Source organism: Symphodus melops (assembly GCF_947650265.1).
Source record: "Symphodus melops genome assembly, chromosome: 11".
Classification (NCBI taxonomy): domain Eukaryota; kingdom Metazoa; phylum Chordata; class Actinopteri; order Labriformes; family Labridae; genus Symphodus; species Symphodus melops.
Window position 1 is genome coordinate 24,762,588 of NC_136701.1, and position 18,190 is coordinate 24,780,777.

General features: G+C 43.8%; 1 protein-coding gene across 2 annotated transcripts in view; it reads right to left on the reverse strand.

Annotated features, from left to right (window-relative positions):
• The window catches only part of tmem132e (transmembrane protein 132E), a 335,032-nt gene that overhangs the window by 49,579 nt on the left and 267,263 nt on the right, over positions 1 to 18,190 (reverse strand). For both annotated transcript variants that reach the window (XM_079355808.1, XM_079355807.1), the window contains exons 3-4: positions 8,890 to 9,030; positions 1,720 to 1,912 (exon numbers count right to left, since the gene is read on the reverse strand). In XM_079355808.1, the coding sequence (XP_079211934.1) occupies positions 1,720 to 1,912; positions 8,890 to 9,030 (334 nt within the window). The remainder of the gene's footprint in view (positions 1 to 1,719; positions 1,913 to 8,889; positions 9,031 to 18,190) is intronic.

The window sequence follows — 18,190 nt, forward strand, 5'->3', positions numbered from 1 at the left end:
GATGCGCCTGCCTGTCATCGCACGACGCCTGCCTTCAGAAAAGTGAAATCTGTCCTGATTCTTAGTGTCTCAGGTTTATTCCGGAGAGTCTCGGCCACCTTAAAGGTCGAGTCAGCAGAAATGTTTGTAGCAGCTTGTAAACACAACATCTAATCAAGCTCCTCCTCCTGGGCTCATCGCCACCAGAAGCACACGCCCACCACAGGGGAAGCGTGCTCGCTTCTCTGCATGAACCCGACACGGCGAGCTGCCTGACCATGTTACATTTGTTAAAATGGAAAAGTTGATAATTTAAGTTTACCACCTGCTGTCCAATCAAAAGCAGAGGAAGGCAAATCCAAAGAGCTGCACCTCGCTTTGGAACAAGCTTCATCCATTTCACCTCACTGTGATTAGATCTCCTCTTCTCTCTCGCTACGTCTGCGTGCACAATATTCGCCGGCTTACTGACTTTTATGTACTTTCCAAACTCACCTGCTGCGCTGTCATTGGTTTGGGGAAACACATCGACCCCCCCCCCCCCCCCCCCCAAGTCATCCAAAACATAAAAACAGATCAAACCCCAGTCAGAGAGGAGAGAGACACCAGCACTGAGTGGCATTACGCCAGCACACGTCTCTTCTTTATGTTTGAGTAAACAGCCTCTGACTCCGTCTTCAACACGTGTTTATATCACTCCTGGGACTGAATAGCCTGGAACGCTGGTAATGATCTCTGATGACGGGTTTGCAGCGCAGAGAAACTTTGATTGAACTTTTTCAATCTGCACAAACCCAAACAGCTTCTTGAGCTTCTCTTCAGACGTCCAGAGCTGATCCATGCATTTTCTGAACGACCTTTAACTCATGTTTAGTGTTTGCTCTCGGTACGCCAGCTGCCCAACACATCTCAACCTTTATATCACTGCAGTTTCTGCCAAGCAGTGCAGGAGGAGTCTGCTCGGTGGAGACGTGTAGAGAAGTGAAAACATGGCACACACTCGTCTAAATCAGCCGGATCGTATTTGAGCACAACTGGGTCATTGTCATACGGATGAAGACACTTAAAAGTACAACGAGAGAACAAACTTCTTGTCAAGTCAATACACTTCTGGTATTAAAGTTCATTCAAACAACACTAACATGACAAGTCTCCTGAAGGGACACGGACTGAAAAAATGATAATAATATAACATTTTGAAGCTGCGCTCACATGCTCAAGAGAAACTCTTTGAGATATCAAAGGGGGCGAAACACCATCAAGCTCCTCAACGAGAGTGAATGGAGAATGAATCTTCCACCTGCCCACAGGATAGTTTATCTTGTGCACCATTTTGAGTTTCCATGTGCAGGCTGAAACTTATTTTTATTATTTTCTCCAGATTTTGGAAATATTTCCCTCAGTTTTCTTGTTTTGTCCTTAACGCTGAATGATTCATAAAACTGAAGCTCGGAGGAGGAAAGAAAGCCGAACACATTCTGACAGAATGTGGAAGATGAGATTTGTTCTCAAAGGGTATCATTGATCTCAGATTATCTGAAAGTTGCCAGCTAATGAAGTAACAGCTCAGGGGGACGTCCTGTTAAATATTTGATAAAAGAGAGTTCGGTCTGTGCGCACTTCAGATCCTAAAGGTTTTTATATTCAAACGTTGACCTGTTAAAATAAAATGGCTGAACGGTGTGCAGACTGTTTTCTGCTGAATGTGCACTCCTTTCCCCTTTGATTCTCTCGACTCACCATAGCCAGAGGGATGATGGCCTGGATGTCTCGCTGCACAACCGTCAGCTCAGTCACCACCTTCTCCGAGTCGGGGGGCGGGTTCTGCCCCTTGTAGTCGATGTTCCAGTTGATCCTTCTGGTCACCGAGAGGCTGGTGAAGTTCTCCATCTCGAAGTCCAACTGCATCACCTCCACGTTCCCCAACACCTCCCTGCCGGAGCACGAACACAGAGCAGACATTAAACAGCAGTAAGGGTACATACAGTGTGCAGGGTGCGACCTTCAGGACGTGTGCAGGGTGCGACCTTCAGGACGTATAGCCTCACGCAGCTCTTTTATCTCGTACTGAAATAAGAGGATGGATGGTGACAAAGTCTGTTGATGAAGATCGATCGTGTTATTCTTGTATATGTTGAAGATGAAGGGTCCAGAGAGGATGGTAGAACAAAAAGCCAGTGCCCTTCTCTTGGCTTCCTGTGGAGTCAAATCAATGTCATGCATTAAGCGAAGCTCCCACGAGTTGTCAGCCGACTTCATTGATAAAACTCGTCACCATCAGAACGCTTCGTTTGGACAGCAGGGGTCCTTTCACTGAACATGTCTTTGTGAACTTAAAGGTCAGAAGATGGATGACTGGCTTCCTTTCGACACATAAATATTGATGTTCATGTTTTACTGTCAACAGTCTGCTGTTACTATTAGTGCTGTGGGTCAATAGGATTTTGTCGCCCTGCTATTTTTATAAGCACTTTCAGTTCACACTGCTCTTGATTCAATTAAGTCAAGGTGAGGTGGCTGAAGATCTGCTACAGTACAACAACACGAGTCATTCCCCTCGTGTTTCATTCGAATCCTCTCGTGCTATAATCCTTTTTTGTTATTTTATTTTTTCCTTTTCGTTGGTCTGGTCAAGAAACGCTGAAGAGAAATGTTTCTTCCCTAAAGCTTCCTTCTTGTTATGTCTGTGTGTAGTATGAGGACGTCACACCATCTGGTTGTCCAAACAGAAATCACACTCCCCTTCCCAAAGCTAAGCTAAAGCTAAGCTAAAGCTAATTTTGGGTTTACTAATGATTCTGGTGTGGGGCTGGATGGGTTAGTTTTGGTGCAGCAGATAAAGTTTCCTGCTCCACTTTTTATCAGATTTTTTTTAAAGTGCTAAACTACAAAAAAAACAAAAACGCAGAGCCGCATTAACATTTCATTTCCATCATCCTGTGTGTTTCCACTTTTGCACGAGGCTGTTGTGAAGAAGAACGCCACTCGGGCTGACGAAGAAGTGACAGCTCTCTGACTTGAATGGAGTCATCACACGCATGAATTAATCACTGATTGTCTGAATAAAACCTGTGAAGGTCTCGTCAATAAACAATCACTGCTCATTAATCTGGCTTGGTCTTTTATCTTAAGGTCTGAGTGAGGAGCGGGGGCGGGGAGATTGCACATTTGGTTCAGCCCCCGACTTTCCAAAGGCCTGTGATTGGGGTAGCTTAGAACAATCAATATCTTTAGTAGGTAATCTGGTAGTTCTGGAGGCTCCACATGATTTGACTATTCTCTCTTTTGCTTCTCCCTGCAGTGCGGCGATCTGAGCGTTACTTTCACAAACATGTCAGCCATGTAGAGATGAACAGCCCTCCTGTTATGAAATTCAGGCTCGTTGGGCTTGTAATGGGAGGGTTCAACAAGCCTAACGTGAAACTGTCTCACTGGTGGCGAAGGGGCAAATTAAATCTCTCTCCATCCGTGACAAGAGTCATCCCGCCAAAACCACCCCTGCGGCTGACAGTGAAACGCTCGCCGTCTTCCCCTTCGCAGCGGCAGAGACGCGTCCCAGCGTTCAGTCTGAAAGCCTTTTAATGAAGGCTGGATCAAACTGGGCCGTACGAGCCTCCGCCCACAAAAGGTTCCTTCTCAGGAACGGCGTGATGAGATCTCAGCCGATTTGTCTCGACATCACTCACTGAAAACAAACACCCCCGTCTGTCTGTGACACACTAAAGCTGTCATCAATACAACCCGCTGCAGTGAGCACATACACAGCCGCTCGATACCGAGTCGCCTGCCGCCCCGCTGGAGGGAAGGAAAAATGGTGTTCACGTTGCACTGATTTGGGTTAGAGGGCAAGCGGCGTTATCAGAGCGAGGAGGAAAAAACATTGAAGTCAGAACTGCAGTTACTTTTCTGCAGTATGGCTCTTTGAGATGTGGCAAAAAAAAAAAAAAAACACAATTTGGGGAAACATGGCAGGTTGTCAGAAAAGCTAGCTACCACAATCTTTTTTTATTTTGTCTTAGGTTCAAAGAGGTCTTAAAGCCTGCCTTCTTTCTAACGGCCAGCAGAGGGCAACACATCTGGATCTGTAGGATTAATCTACTTTTACTCGAATGCATAACCTCCAGTGACGTGACCTTTAAGGATGCTCGGAGAGCGTAGGAAAGTAGCGTCCCCAAAGCACAGGCTGTCTAATGAGACACGTTTACATCACATGCACAACCACAATAAAAAAAAGACATGCAGCAACAGAGCTGCAACGTTCGACTGCTCACGATCCCTACGCAGCACATGGTGAGGGTGATGTTCACCCTCGACGCTTCCAAACAGGAGTTCTGACATCACTGAAGCTGAATCCACTTCTTATCAGGAAGTCTGATCAGTGACGAGATGAGCGACTGCAACAAAGAAAGACTTGTTTCATCGTTTGGCTTTAATCAGTATTTTTCCTCTTCGCTGCTCGAGCAGCTCTTGTGTAACACTTTTTCTTATTTCGACTCCCTGAAGAAATCTCAGCAGAACTAAAGGGTGACCTTTCCAGTCTAATAATACAACATGTATGTGTTAGCTAATTAATGTCACTTGATGTCTCGTTCCTAAAAACTCTTGTATATTCTGTGGAATCTCGAGGGAAGTGTTTGCTGGATCTCTCCTGCACTTTGTTCTGCTTTGTCTTCCGTGATTAAAATTAACAATGGAAATCAGCAGCAATATTCAAGACACCTTTCAGCTTTGATCGCAACAAGCAGGAAAAACACACAGCACACATTTACATAATGCATTTTAAAAGCTGTAATGGGCAGCGAACACTTGGATGAGTAACTTCATCGCAGAGGAGGAGAGAAAGGAGGCAAACATGGCTGAACAAAGTCCGGCCTCTTTCCCTTTAAGTTAATGATGTGCCGTCTGCACAGCACAAAGTTTAAAAGTTGTAGATTTGTGAGGTTTTTTTCAGAACTCGGGGGGGATTTCATTCTTTGATCAGTGGTCTGTTTGAACTGATTAACAGGAAGAGATCAGAGGATCAAAGCACTTCAGGGCAGCAGACGAAAAGAGATAGTGAACAGAGGGAGTGGACCATCGTTAAGTCTAGAGCTCTACAGTTTGTAACACCCAGTTTAACAAGCAGTCAGAGAAACCTAAAGGGACATTCTGCAGAAATAAAACTGTGGGGAAAAGTTGTGGAGTGCCTATAGCTTAGCATACAGACAGGAAGCAGATGGAAACGGCTAGCCTAGCATCTTTAAAGTCTGTCTTCATTCCCAAGATGTCAAACAACCATCCTTCACATACAGCCTGTTTTAATTATTGTCAATTAAACATTATTTAAATTCAGACTATCAAGGCAAGAAAACAGTCAAAATTAATCACAAAATCGTAGCACCGGACAGCCAAGCGGTTACTTCTCACGCCCACTTGAATTTCCCTCGGGATCAATAAGTATCTATCTATCTATCTATCTATCTATCTATCTATCTATCTATCTATCTATCTATCTATCTATCTATCTATCTATCTATCTATCTATCTATCTATCTATCTATCTATCTATCTATCTATCTTTCTTCAGACATCGGCTATATTCCGATGACTTGAGTTCAGCTCAATAATACTGTAAGGCTGATGTGTTCTTGTGAACAAAGCGCCATCTACTGGAGACACAAGCACTGCAAGTATGTGAAGACGGGGTCTCTCTCTTTGCATGGAAACCTTGGAGGGGAAAATCCTTTAGGCAGGAAGTGTAGGTGTTTCACGAAGAGCTGGGTCTTTAGCTTTTTCTTAAAGGTACAAAGGGACTCTGCAGATCGAATGGAGGTTGGTAGTTTGTTCCACCACCAGGGGGCAACAGAGGAGAAGAGTCTAGTTAGAGACTTAGAACCCTGTAGTGAAGGATGGATCAGACGCCTTTCGTTGGAGGAGCGTAGAGGACGGGAGGGAGTGTAGACCTGGATGTTTCCTGCAGCACTCTGTTTCTCACTTCACCCCTTGCACCCAAAAAAACAAAAAAACAAAAAAAAAGAACCAAGAATCTTAGTAATAAAACGATCTGCTCTTCCTTCCTGCCGTCCGGCCTGTGACAGTGGAACTATCGCAGCATTTTCCAGAACATTACTCATTCGAAACCCATTGACCACGATCAATAATGCATCGCTTCGTGTGGCGTTATCAAGGAGCTGCTGTCAGAACGGGGCCCGCCAATGAGGGAGGGCAACGGGAGAATAAATAGCTTGAATAATTCCAGCACTGAATAAAAAGGGAGATCTGATAAAGAGGGAGTCTGAGATTAGAGGAGAATATTAAAAAGAGAGCGGAGCGATGAAGAGATCAACAACACGGCCCTGAAGGGAAAACAGTCACCCCACTGCCTCACTTTCAGGTAATTTTGAGTAAACAAAACCAGATGTTCAAACAGAACGAGCACTCAGATGTACTCACAATGAGATGCAAAGTGGGGCTTTGGCGTGCGTGTATATGTGTGTGTGTGTGTGTGTGTGTGTGTGTATTTGAGGATGGATTTTAAATACTAAGCAGTTACTTGTTTGCTACTTAAATCTTGCACAAAAAAAGACAAATGAATGTGAACAATTATTGAACTTAGAAAACATATTAAAGCTCTCCTTATTAGTGCGCTGGAGTGGGTAATCAGGGGAAGAATTGTCTGGAGCATTCGTGTATTTTTGGGCTCATTACTGTAAAGTCTGTGAGTTTCAGGAGGCTGCTGCTGCTGCTGCTGCACAGTTTTGTCCTCCAGTCAGAACTCATCAGACATGAAGAAAGAAACCCAGGGATGGAAAAACTCTCCAGGTAAAACAAAGAAGCTAAAATCAAAGGTAAGCTCCAGGGACTGTAGAGGTAGACGCTGAGCTTCTCATTGTATTTATTTTAAACATTTTCTTAATGTTTGCAGCAGCTTTGATTTTGTAAGAGTTAAAGTTTTTAATTTTGAAAAACTAGCATGATTTTTGAAAGTAGCACTACCTCAGTGCTCGGTCTGCAGCCCCTCCACTCTGTGCTCCCTCTAAAGCCACGCCCCCTCTGCTTTGTGCTTTGTCTGAAGCCACGCCCCCTGACTTACACGCTCATCTCTTCATGGTGTAGAAACTACGTCGTCTCATGAGCGGTAAGTAAACTCTCAAAGCTTTGAGTGTGAGCTAGAGCACGCAGGAGGTAGAGAACGAGCAGGGAGACAGGGAGGCCTGTGATTGGTTCATCAGATTGGTACCTCGTGGCAGACATTAGTTGAAGTTTTTACAGACTTACAAACTGATACAGATGATGGATTTTCTTTGTTCCTTTTTCAGAGAACCTGAGTTATTAATGTCTGTCAGGACCTAAAGACAGTTTCAACCTGGGTCTGGAGGAAATGACCCACCCTGCCTTTACATGCAAAAGAGGGAATTCAAATATGTTTGACTTCCTGTAATCTGACCTCGTAATTGCAACCAAATTGGGAGAAAGTACATCTGTGTGCAAAATTCTTTGCATATAAAACTATTCAAATTTAAATGTGACATGCATGATGCAGACATGTCATCGGCTCAAACAGAAAATAGAGAACTAAATGTGGCAAACAAGTATCACCAATCAATTTCCCTACAAACCTTCCCATGAGAAATGCATGCTTTGTTTTTGTGTAAAAATGTTTTTCGCTCCGGTCAATAAAACCTGAACTGTTCTGTGACTCCGCTCTGCTCATTGTTTGCCTCTTTGGCTTCAGGTGGTCACAGCACTGACCGGGTTCCTGACACAATGCAGTGTGACACATTTTTTCTCTAACCATGCTTGACCCCCTACTGGACATGTCCCACGTGGTGACAGGGTGGCAAAAATTACATGACATGGGTCACTAAATATAGCAGGAAAGGTTGCCAAGAAGGCGCTAAGAAGTAAACAAGAGGGAAGCGCTGGGTTTCTTTTTCAGGTGAGGACGCTCGAGGGAGTCCACGGGGGGGAGGGGAGGGGGGGCGGGTACTCAGACCCTAACCAGCCGTACTCCCAGTGCTTCAGCTCTGAAGGAATTAAGCGCAACATGTTCAATAATTTTTAGCAGCTTTCCCTTAAAGGCCGGAAACACTGCACAATAATCATGTGTTAATGTGCAAACAGCTGAGATAAATTCACGAGATGATATGCACATAGTAGCTCAATAATAACGAGCAGCACTTTCTTTTCTTAGCAGACCAGACGGATGGTAATAATGTTCCAGATACATCTCAGACTGTAATCACACATTTCTTCATTCGACGGAAATAAATCTGCACACTCCTCCACATGGAGATGTCACTCTGATTATATTCAGGTCGTTTAATGACTTCAATATCAAATAGTATTCATGTGTTATCATTTATTTCCAATGCAACTGTTAAGTTGTATTTACAATAAAATCTGTCCAGACCGAGTCTATCACAGTCCCATCCGGCGCTGCAGGACTGTGATTTGTTGTTGTAACTCTTTGAGGAAGTTGGCCTAATTACTGCTGTTAGACGGGATCTCATCTTGAAGGTATTTTAATACCTGCAGTCAAACCACCTCCTCACTCCACCGAGGCTGAATTAGCAGCAGATGTAGAGTGACTCGACCCCGATACCATCTCCATTCATTTAGCCCGCTGCTGTAAAGTGCAGGGTGCTTTAGTCTCTGCTGAGGGCCGACGCTGTATTTTATCTTCTGCAGCTCCTCGGGCACTTACAGCCAACAGTAAGCCCTTTTAAAAGCCGCCTTTAATCAGAGAAGGAACTGCGACTGGCTCATGCATAGAAACGTTGTTTTTTGGGGGGGTTTTTTGGAGACCGTAAGCCGATTGTTAAGGAAGGAAAAATATGGTAGCAGGAGTGAGAGCAGGAATCACCCTCCGCAGCTGCAGCAGTTTGTAAGACAGACGGAGTGTGTTTAGGCCCCGGGCTGTTGACTTACCCCTGTTTGACTGCTTTGTTCTTGTTCACATCAATGGTGGTGATGGAATGCTTGGCGCCCGACACCACCTCCCACTCCACCTTCCACTGGGCGTTCTTGGACTTAGTCTGGATCAGGTTCACCCCTTTCTTCGCTTTGACCCTGCAGGAAACAGAGAAGGGGGGGAGAGGGGACGAGGATGAGTACATTTTTATTAGAGGGGATGATTTATGTGTGAGGTCAAAGGTCGCAACCCTCTGTGTGCTGCAGACCTCCTTCACGCGTTGCGTCATGGCAGAAGCAATTCCACAGATGAATCAATAACAGAGACGAGTGGCGATGGCGGCGTGATGATACGCGAGGCCAGCCGGCTTGGACTAGCTCAGGTCACGGCGTTCACCAACACTTTCTATCACATCAAATCTTCCAGGATTTACACCGCACCCACGGGACGTTTATACGCCTGTAACACTCCCTTTTATATCACGACTTTCAAATCCTACAAATCAAAGATTAAACAATGTTGGACTTCCTCATGACACGACATGCTTCATCCTCGAACCCTGAGCTCCTCTGGGAGAACAGACTGGACAAGTAGGTCAGATGAAGCTCGAGCAGAGGAAACCTGGGCTCACACGCTTTGCTCAAGGACACTTCAACATGGAGGACTACTTATAGTCTCTATGTGTCTCTATGTGTCTATCGCCGCTTACAATTTATATCTCTGGAATTAAAAACATTTACCAAGAAGAAGACGGAAGATCTTATCAAGCACTTGTCTTGAATTACATCGAGGTAATGAGTTATCAAAGTAAAACTGACACATCATTCAGACTCATTAAATCAGGCCCACACACATGCTCTTATAACGTACACATGAATATTACTTTATGTAACTATGCAGAAAAGAGATGAAACTTTCTCCTTCATGACATTTAATACAACCTCCGACTTCAACCTGAAACTGATGAAGAAGTGCAAAAGGTAGCAGATCTTTAAATGTTTCCTGATCCTCAGAGCTGGCTGTCTTCACGTCCGACCTCATCCTCTTTCTCACTCTCTCTCTCTCTCTCTCTCTTGAGGTCACTTCTGGCTGCAAAAAATCCAAGATGGCTGCTGCCTCAGTGGAAAACTGCAGCATTCAAAATATCCACTCCCTGTAAACAGTCAACGGAATTCAAAGGCTTGAATTGGATGTTTTCAGATGATCTTTATGCAGCAAGTTGTTTTACATTTTTGTAAAACAAAAAAATAAAACCCTGCCTCTCTTTATTTTTCATGTTCTAATTTAGTCGCAGCATCGCAGATTTGTGCAGATTTACACCGAGTACAAATCGTGAATGTTGAAAAAGATGTTCAAACCGTGAAGGTAAGCAGGGAGGATTTTCTGAACCTTTCTGACTCGTACCTGCTGGGGGGGGGGGGGGGGGGGGGACTTTGCAGCCTCCAGAAACTACTTTGCCTTTAATGTGAATCTTGATGACAGCGCTGCTTTCTACCTTAAAACCAAGAGCCAGGAGACTCTTCACATCAATGACGAATAATTAGATTTTTCAATCAGCTGGGTAGAAAAGCGGTTTTGGCAGCTGTCCTCTGTGACTTTACCTTGACGAGCTATTAAGGCGTCCACAGGAACAGAATACCAAACAGCAGAGAGAGAGAGGAGGGAAAAAACACAAAAACAGAAGCCTGGTTATTGTGATTCTGGTCATTTGACCACAGGGCCACGCCCGACTCCTGCACCGGTGGAAACAAACAGATCATCCACAGACATGCAGAGCCAACGGAGAGTATTGATCCGAGGGTCTCGTTTCCATGAAATGTGAGATGGAGATGAATTATTAACACGTGTTTGGCTGTTTGTTGGTCTTTGAGACGGATCGGTTAAAGTAAGCGTGCAGCACGAGACACACAGAAAAGTCATCTATGGATTCTGTAACGAGAACATGATGGAGGCAGTGTTGGTAAAAATGTTGGGGGGTTTTTTTGGGAGAATTTGAGGCCATTCTGATTTCCTGCAGAACCTTCAGTATCTCAATGATTTTTGCCTTGTTTGTAGAAAAACACTGTTGTTTTCTCTGAGATCTCGACATTTTCCAAAGACAAACAAAAGCTCCGCCTGGACAAACTCACTGAGAGAAGAACTCCAAATGCTCTTTTTTTCCTCACTTTCTCCTCGAGCGTCTCTCATTTGCATTCCACGGAAAACTTGGAGGCTCCTGCAGCATCTTCCACATCATTCCACTTATTTCTTTGACAGATAAAAAATTCTGAAGTCCCCGCCGAGGTGTTTCCATTTGCCACGCCAACCTGCGCTCAGTGCATCGACCACTCATCCATGATTTTGTGAAAGCAATTGACTTTCAGGCCGAGATGTGTCCCCGTCTTCAGACAGAAACAGGCACACAGCTCAAACAGAGCCCGGATTTTAACCAGCACAGTCCTCCGCTCGCTGCTGTTTGTATCTTTGAACGTGGTAATTGGAAAATTTGCATGTTAATTAGAATCATTAATGTGTAATTAGCCAATGAGAAATTAACAATTTGATTCTTTCATGAGTTGAATTTCCCATAAAAACATAATTCATCGAATTGTTGTAAAAATATCCTCCTCATTAACTCATTAAGTCTTTACGGTCTGAAATAAAACCTATTGTTACCACATTGGGCAGAATCGAAGGCTGTATATAAACAGAGTCTCAGTGTCCTCACCCATTAGTTACTGAAGGAGTCTTTTGAAGCCTGTCGATTGGCGGTGGCCATTTTGGAAATCCTGTGTCAGCCTAACTCCAGGCAATGAGGCGGGTCTAAAGCCTCACAGTTCTGAGGACTGTTTAGTGCACATTGGAGACACAACACGACACATCGGAGTAGAGAGGAAGAAAGGCACATGGGAGCATTCACACAGGTGGCAGTCATGCTCCTAACTGCTCAGAACGGTTCAACAGAAAACGCAGAAGAAAAACTGAGCTCATCATAGATCATAAAGTACAACTTCCTGAGTAGCACAGTGAGGTAAAACTCTTGGTTAATGACCTGCACTCTATAGACTATGGAGATGTAGAATGAGGTAATAAGCAGCCAGTACGCTAATAATTAGCATGCAAATACACAACTAGTTAAAGGTGAAAATTGTCACTTTAATTTAAAGTGTTACACACTCTGCGGAAAATACGTTTTCACAGATAAAAAATTGTAAAGGTCACATATGATGCACCATGTTTCTCTACCATGTCTCTACTCTGTCTCCAAACCCCCCAATGATGAGAAAAGACCATCATCTCCGTCTTCTTCCTGCTCCACTTTTCAGAGAATGTGTGCTCAAACAGGCCGTTTGAAGATTTTCCCTTCATGACATCACAAAGGGCAGTAGCCCCTCCCCCAGGTGGGTGACACTCCCACAGCTAGGTGTTTGTTCTGCCCTCTGAGTCTGCCTTCTCACCGTAAACAATAGGACATGGAGCCAGAAAGCAGCGAGTACACCCGAGCCCTTCCAGAGAGGGGGCGTGGTCAGACACAGCTCATTTACATATTTAAAGCTACAGACACAGAAACAGCCTGTTCTGAGCAGGGCTGAAATAGAGGGGTTTTAGGGGTTAACTGATAGAAGAGGAGGAAAATATGTGACCTCTAAAAAATCCTCTTAAATTGTACCTTATGTTTACGGCTTTTTTGGTTGGCAAATCAAATTAATTAATATAGTTAATTAATGTAGAGGTGGGCGGAGTGCATTGGACTTGGGGGAATCTGATCGATGACATTGTGATATACATCAAACAATGTTGACTCGACTTATGAATCACTTTGTTTTTCCCCTCTTCAACATGTCACGCTCCAGATCCTCCCCATCAGACAAACACGATGCATTCAGCTTTTCCAATGAGTCGAGACGACGCAGCTCTCACAGGTCACAGCTTCGTTTCTTGTTATTGCAGCTCTCATTGTCTTCTTTCATCAAGCCTCACATATTAAGTGAAAATACAGTAATTATCTGACAGGGCGGCGTCACGAAGCAGATGAAACGGAGATGTGTAATGTTGAAGAAATCCTCCTGATCAGGCGTGTTGCCTTTGATCTGAGCTGAAAAGGAGGAGATTCAATACCCCTCAGACTCCTGTTAAATGAGGTGACCTGGTTTACTTGATTACTGCTTGTAAAATTGCAGATCATAAGAGGTGATAATTGCATGTTATTACCAACAAAAACCCATTCCCAGTTCAGTTCCTGGAAAAGATGCAACCTTGATGAGAAAAACTTGTTTTTACATTTATTAGTTCCACTCACCAACAGTTTAAAAACCGGCCAAATATTCATCATAATCTTTTTAAGAGGGTTTGAATATTGTGCAGTTGTTTTTAATGACACGGCCCTTTTTTCACGCACCCTGCTTCATCTTTGCACCACAAATGAGAGGGGATGAAATGGTACCCACGGGAGCGTCTCATGAATCAGGCTTCCCATTGACCAGAGTTTAATGCAGATTAATGAAGGAGCATCACAAATGGAAACACTGTGCAGCAATAATGCACGCCCCGAAATTCTCAGAAAATGCGTTTGAGCCGAGCTGCTGCTCTTGCTGCTAGTTTGAGGAAAAAAAGTGGAGAGGGCCGTGTGAGCCACTCCAGCTATTACTTAGTCATTCCACACAGATTCCCTCTGCCATGGCAACACCTATTAGACCCTGAGTTGGTTTACAGACTGCTAAACAGGAGAGCTTTTGGTCAACACCCTTCAGGCCAGAGTTCTGATTTCTTCTCTTGGAGTTTTCACGCTGTGTTTTGTACTTACTGGGGAAATCAACGAGAAACGGAGAATGGTCAACGAGCGATCAATCAGAGATAAGTAGCAAATTACTTCTTCAGCTCCTGGGAATATGTGGTTTACTTTGTTAACAATATTTGACAGGCGGTCAAGAGGCAAGCTGGCACAAAGAAAGAGTTTTTAAATGTATTTTCCCACCTGTAATCACGGCTCAAAAATTGGGTGAACAGAATGGGCGCCACACAGCCGAGTGGTTATGTTGCTCGCCCCATGTACAGCCTCTATAGCTGTGATGGCAGCAGACATGGGATCCAGTGGGACCTCGGCCCTGCTCTGCATTTCATCCCGCTCTCTCTACCCAATATTCCCCGCCTGTCTTCAGCTGTCCAACCCATTAGAAATGCACAACGGCACAAAGAAAGCAAATTAATGAGTTTTCATATTTGTTCCTTGATCTATTATCGGCCATCTAAAGAAAGAACAGCGCTGTGATGAAGCTCCAACATCATTGTTGTTTTTGTACTTAAACATTGCACCCACTGCAGAGTAATCTAAGTGTGTGTGTGTGTGTGTCGAAGCGCACACCCAGCAGAAGTTCTCTTTGCCACAAGTGCAACCCTGCTCGGTTTAAGAGAAGAAAGAAATGTGTGATTTATATTTTTATTGCATAAGCTTTTCCGGAAAGTGAGGGAGATTATCCTGCGAAAATGCAGCTCATCTAAAACGACGACATTATTTTAAACCATGCACTGTTTATTCTTCCTTACTTTTGTTTTCACTCGCCTGCAAATAGTTCATCCTGAGCAGAGACAGTATTCATATCATTAGCTGTTTGAGAAGCTGAAGTGAAAGCCTCACTTGTGCCTCTATTCAAATCAAATCTTGAAATCTTTTAGCATGCTCTTTTTACAAACAGCCTCCCGGTCCCTCCTCTGCGGCTCGCAGTGTCTTCATGGTGTGCTCGTTCTTGAGTGTTTGGACGTCTCTGCACTGGGCACCGAGGCCGACGTCCACATGACCCAGTTATGACACTTTCTGCCAGGAATCATGTCCACTGCCCGCCACACTCTGAGATTAAATCAAACTGGCTACTGCGACTAAATAAAATATGCACACCAGGATTGAGCATGTTTTGAAGAGAAAGTTCCAGAGAGCACGGCAGTCACAAAAGAGGGATTTTTCCACCACATAAAGAGTGTGTGTGGGGGACAGCCGCTTTTAATCACTTTGAATCTCTACAGTGAAATACACTGTTGATAGTTTGGACCTGTGGTACTGAACTGGTCTATCCTCAGGACCCTCCTGCTCCTCGTCCTTAATGGGAAATCCCAACCACAACCAGAATGTATGCTATCCTCCAACCAATCAGATTAACTTGATAAAATGATGCAAATTTCACTTGAACTTTAAAGGTGCATTTTGTAGATTTAAGTGCGACATTTGAAAGTTGGAGAAGTGAAACATTTTCTTTACACAGACTTTATTCAAAGGAAAGAAAAATCGGTCCCTGAACAGAGTTTGGAGCTAAAGCTACCAGGAGAGTTTTGCTTTTTAATGTTGAGGCCCCCTACCATAACTTCTCGTGTAGCATTTTATCTTCAAACCGTGTAACAGGGACCACCGTTTCCTCTGAGGACACTTTGTGTATAGAGTTATGAACAAATACCACAGGATCTGTACATTTCTCCAACTGTCACATTTCTCTTCCAAAACTCCACGGTGCATCTTCAAAGTATTTCAGTGGTTTAAGAGTAAAAAGTTTGAAGCAAACTCAAGATATTTGTTCCCTAATCTAAGGAGAAGCACTGGGTGAACCTCTCATCCCAGTGAGGAGCTACATAACGTACAACACGGCCTTCAGTTGAAAAATAAGTGTTATACTACAAGCTAACGACACCGCGGCTTGGCTGATTTTGACATCACGACCGTTATGCTTCATCGATCTAATCAGCGGTTTTGACAAGCTAGCTAAACCGTAGCTTCATAAGTTGTTTATTTACCTAATATTTACAAGAGCACTTAAAAACATGACTAGAGGCTGTAAAGAGGATTAGTGAGAGAGTTCCCGGCGTGATGAAATTTAAAAGTCTCCATGACAACCACTGTAGTCTCATTTAGCCACTTATTAGCAACCGCCGTTTAAGCTCGCGTAAAAACTTTAAAATTCATAAGAGGGGTTTTAGCTAACGTCGTTTATCTCGTATAACAAAACGTCAACATCTCTTCAGCTTGTGTTAGCCACAGACCTTATTTCAGGGGTCTAAACACAAACACATTTAAAATCCCCATTGACTTTTAGAGTTAGGAACCCATGGCGCTAAAACGCTAACTCACTTCCTGGTTATAGGACTCAATCCTGTGCTGGTCTATGGGCAGCCAGAGGAGTTTTCTGGATGTTTTTGTCCAGTCAGTTTCCACGTTGTACGTTTGGATGGTTCGCTCCAGAACCCCAAAACACAGGTGACTGTGAGTGTGCAGGTATCTGCCGACAGCAGCCTTGAGTTTGAATTCTTTCTGAGCAAACTCTCAGGCTTTGGATCTCTTTAGTGGTGGGCGTCTGCTCAGTCTCTGTCTGTCCAAACACAGCTGAATCCCTAACAATGTTCCAGTCCTTTTTAATAAATGCTAAATCCCTGATTAACCACGAGGAGAATAATGGGAAACCAGACTCTGACCAGTAATTTCCCCAGTTAATACTCTTTGAATCTAGTTTGTCCTCCCTAAATACAATCAAAAAACATCTCAGTCATCACAAACACCGTGATAGTTTTTACAGCTCTCTGGTGACAAACACGGCCTCACTCCTGGATATCAGGCGGCCATCTTATCAATCATCTCAAGCACTACTGATGTTTATCGTCGCCTGTTAACAGCTTTGAGGTTTGCCTGACAGCAGCGCGGCGACGTACAGCTGGAAATCCAGACGATAGGGAGAGGCTTGTCGGGGACACACTTTTTAATGGTTGGCTCTGGAAAATTAGAATATGAAGCTGGGGAAATATCACAGAGCAGATTACACGTCTGAAAGTGCAGCTGCTGGCTCGCAAAATCTGATTTATTTCTTGCAGGTGAAAATGAGCTGTGCAGTGCAGGGATAAATATGGCTCCCTAAAAAAAAAGTATGCCGTGGTTAACAACGGCACATTTATCGTTTTTAACAGCCGTAAATCGAGAGGAAACAAGCCGGCTAAATCCCAGGCCTAACTGTTTGTCTTTCATGTAACATCAGCAGCACTTTGCTCCGGCTCGCGGTGCTCTGTAATTAATACAAACAATAAAGTCGAGCTCTAACAGCAAAGACGAGCACACCAGATAATTATAGCTCAGCGCCAACAAAAACATCCAATGCTGAGGTAAGATATTACAATACAGTGCCAAAATCTGCAATTATAAAACTGCTTTGTCATTCTCTTGGATGTCTTTTTTTTTCCCCTTGGCGTTTTTATGATGCCGTTTGCTCCTGGATGCTTCTGTCCTTTATTTCGGAGTGATGCAGGTTATGTTTGGAGGGAATGAGGAGGCAGATCACTGGGACTGTCTGCTTATTGTTCAGGACGATGACACAGCATTTTTCTAAGGACGAGCTAAACGTTACACTTCATTTTTATATTATAGATTTTTCTCTTTCAACACAGCTAATAGTTTCATTCTGTTACTTCCTTCTTTTATCCTGTGGTTTGTGCGAGTAGGAAGAATATTTTCAGCTTCTTCTTAATTGAAATTGGGTTTCAGCAGAAGGACAGTTTATTGGCTAAAGTTTTTTTTTTTTGGTAGAAGCTAAAAACTGTGAGGTTCATTTCTTCTTGTGGTTTTTAAAGATGACTGTATAAAATCTGGACGCAGTCACAGTGACATCACCCACTGCATTATGAAGGCGAGTTTTGAAGGCCAATTTTATCCACTTTCATCTTCAAACTGTCAAATAAGTGGATCTGAAGTGAGCTTTCGCAACGCCTCCTATTACCTTCACTTCAGCCACAGCATGGCTGTGGTTTCATGTCAACCTCTACCTACTCGCCCCTCCTCAAAAATTAAACTACGCATCGCAACTAGACAGAGTGCGAGCCCTGTGATTGGTCCGCTGGGTAGCATCTTATTTCCTGCATTTACAACCTTCTCAATATCGTCGCCGTTTTCAAAAACCTGCAGACGGACGAATGCAGAAACATTATTCATCACTCCAACTCCAACATAACTTAGACCTAGAAAACTTCATGTGTCCAAGAGGTTTGATTTGAATTCAGTTCCACAGTCAGTCCAGACCGCTCACACACTTACAAACAAACAACATAAGGAGCTCCACGACCATCGAATCAGTATATAATAAAAAGTGTAAATGCATGTTGAACCACTAAGCTAGGTGTACCTGTCTTACTCTGTCGTGTATTTAATGACCAAAAGGAGGAATGTCCACTTTGAAAAGCCAGCAAGCAGCCGCTTGGTTGGAGGACGACACATCACCCGCTCCGATCAATAACCCATAAAACCGAGGAGCAGGCACGCCGTCACCGTCACCACTGTAGTAAACGCCATCCTGCTGCTCTGCCCCTTTAAGCGAGTGT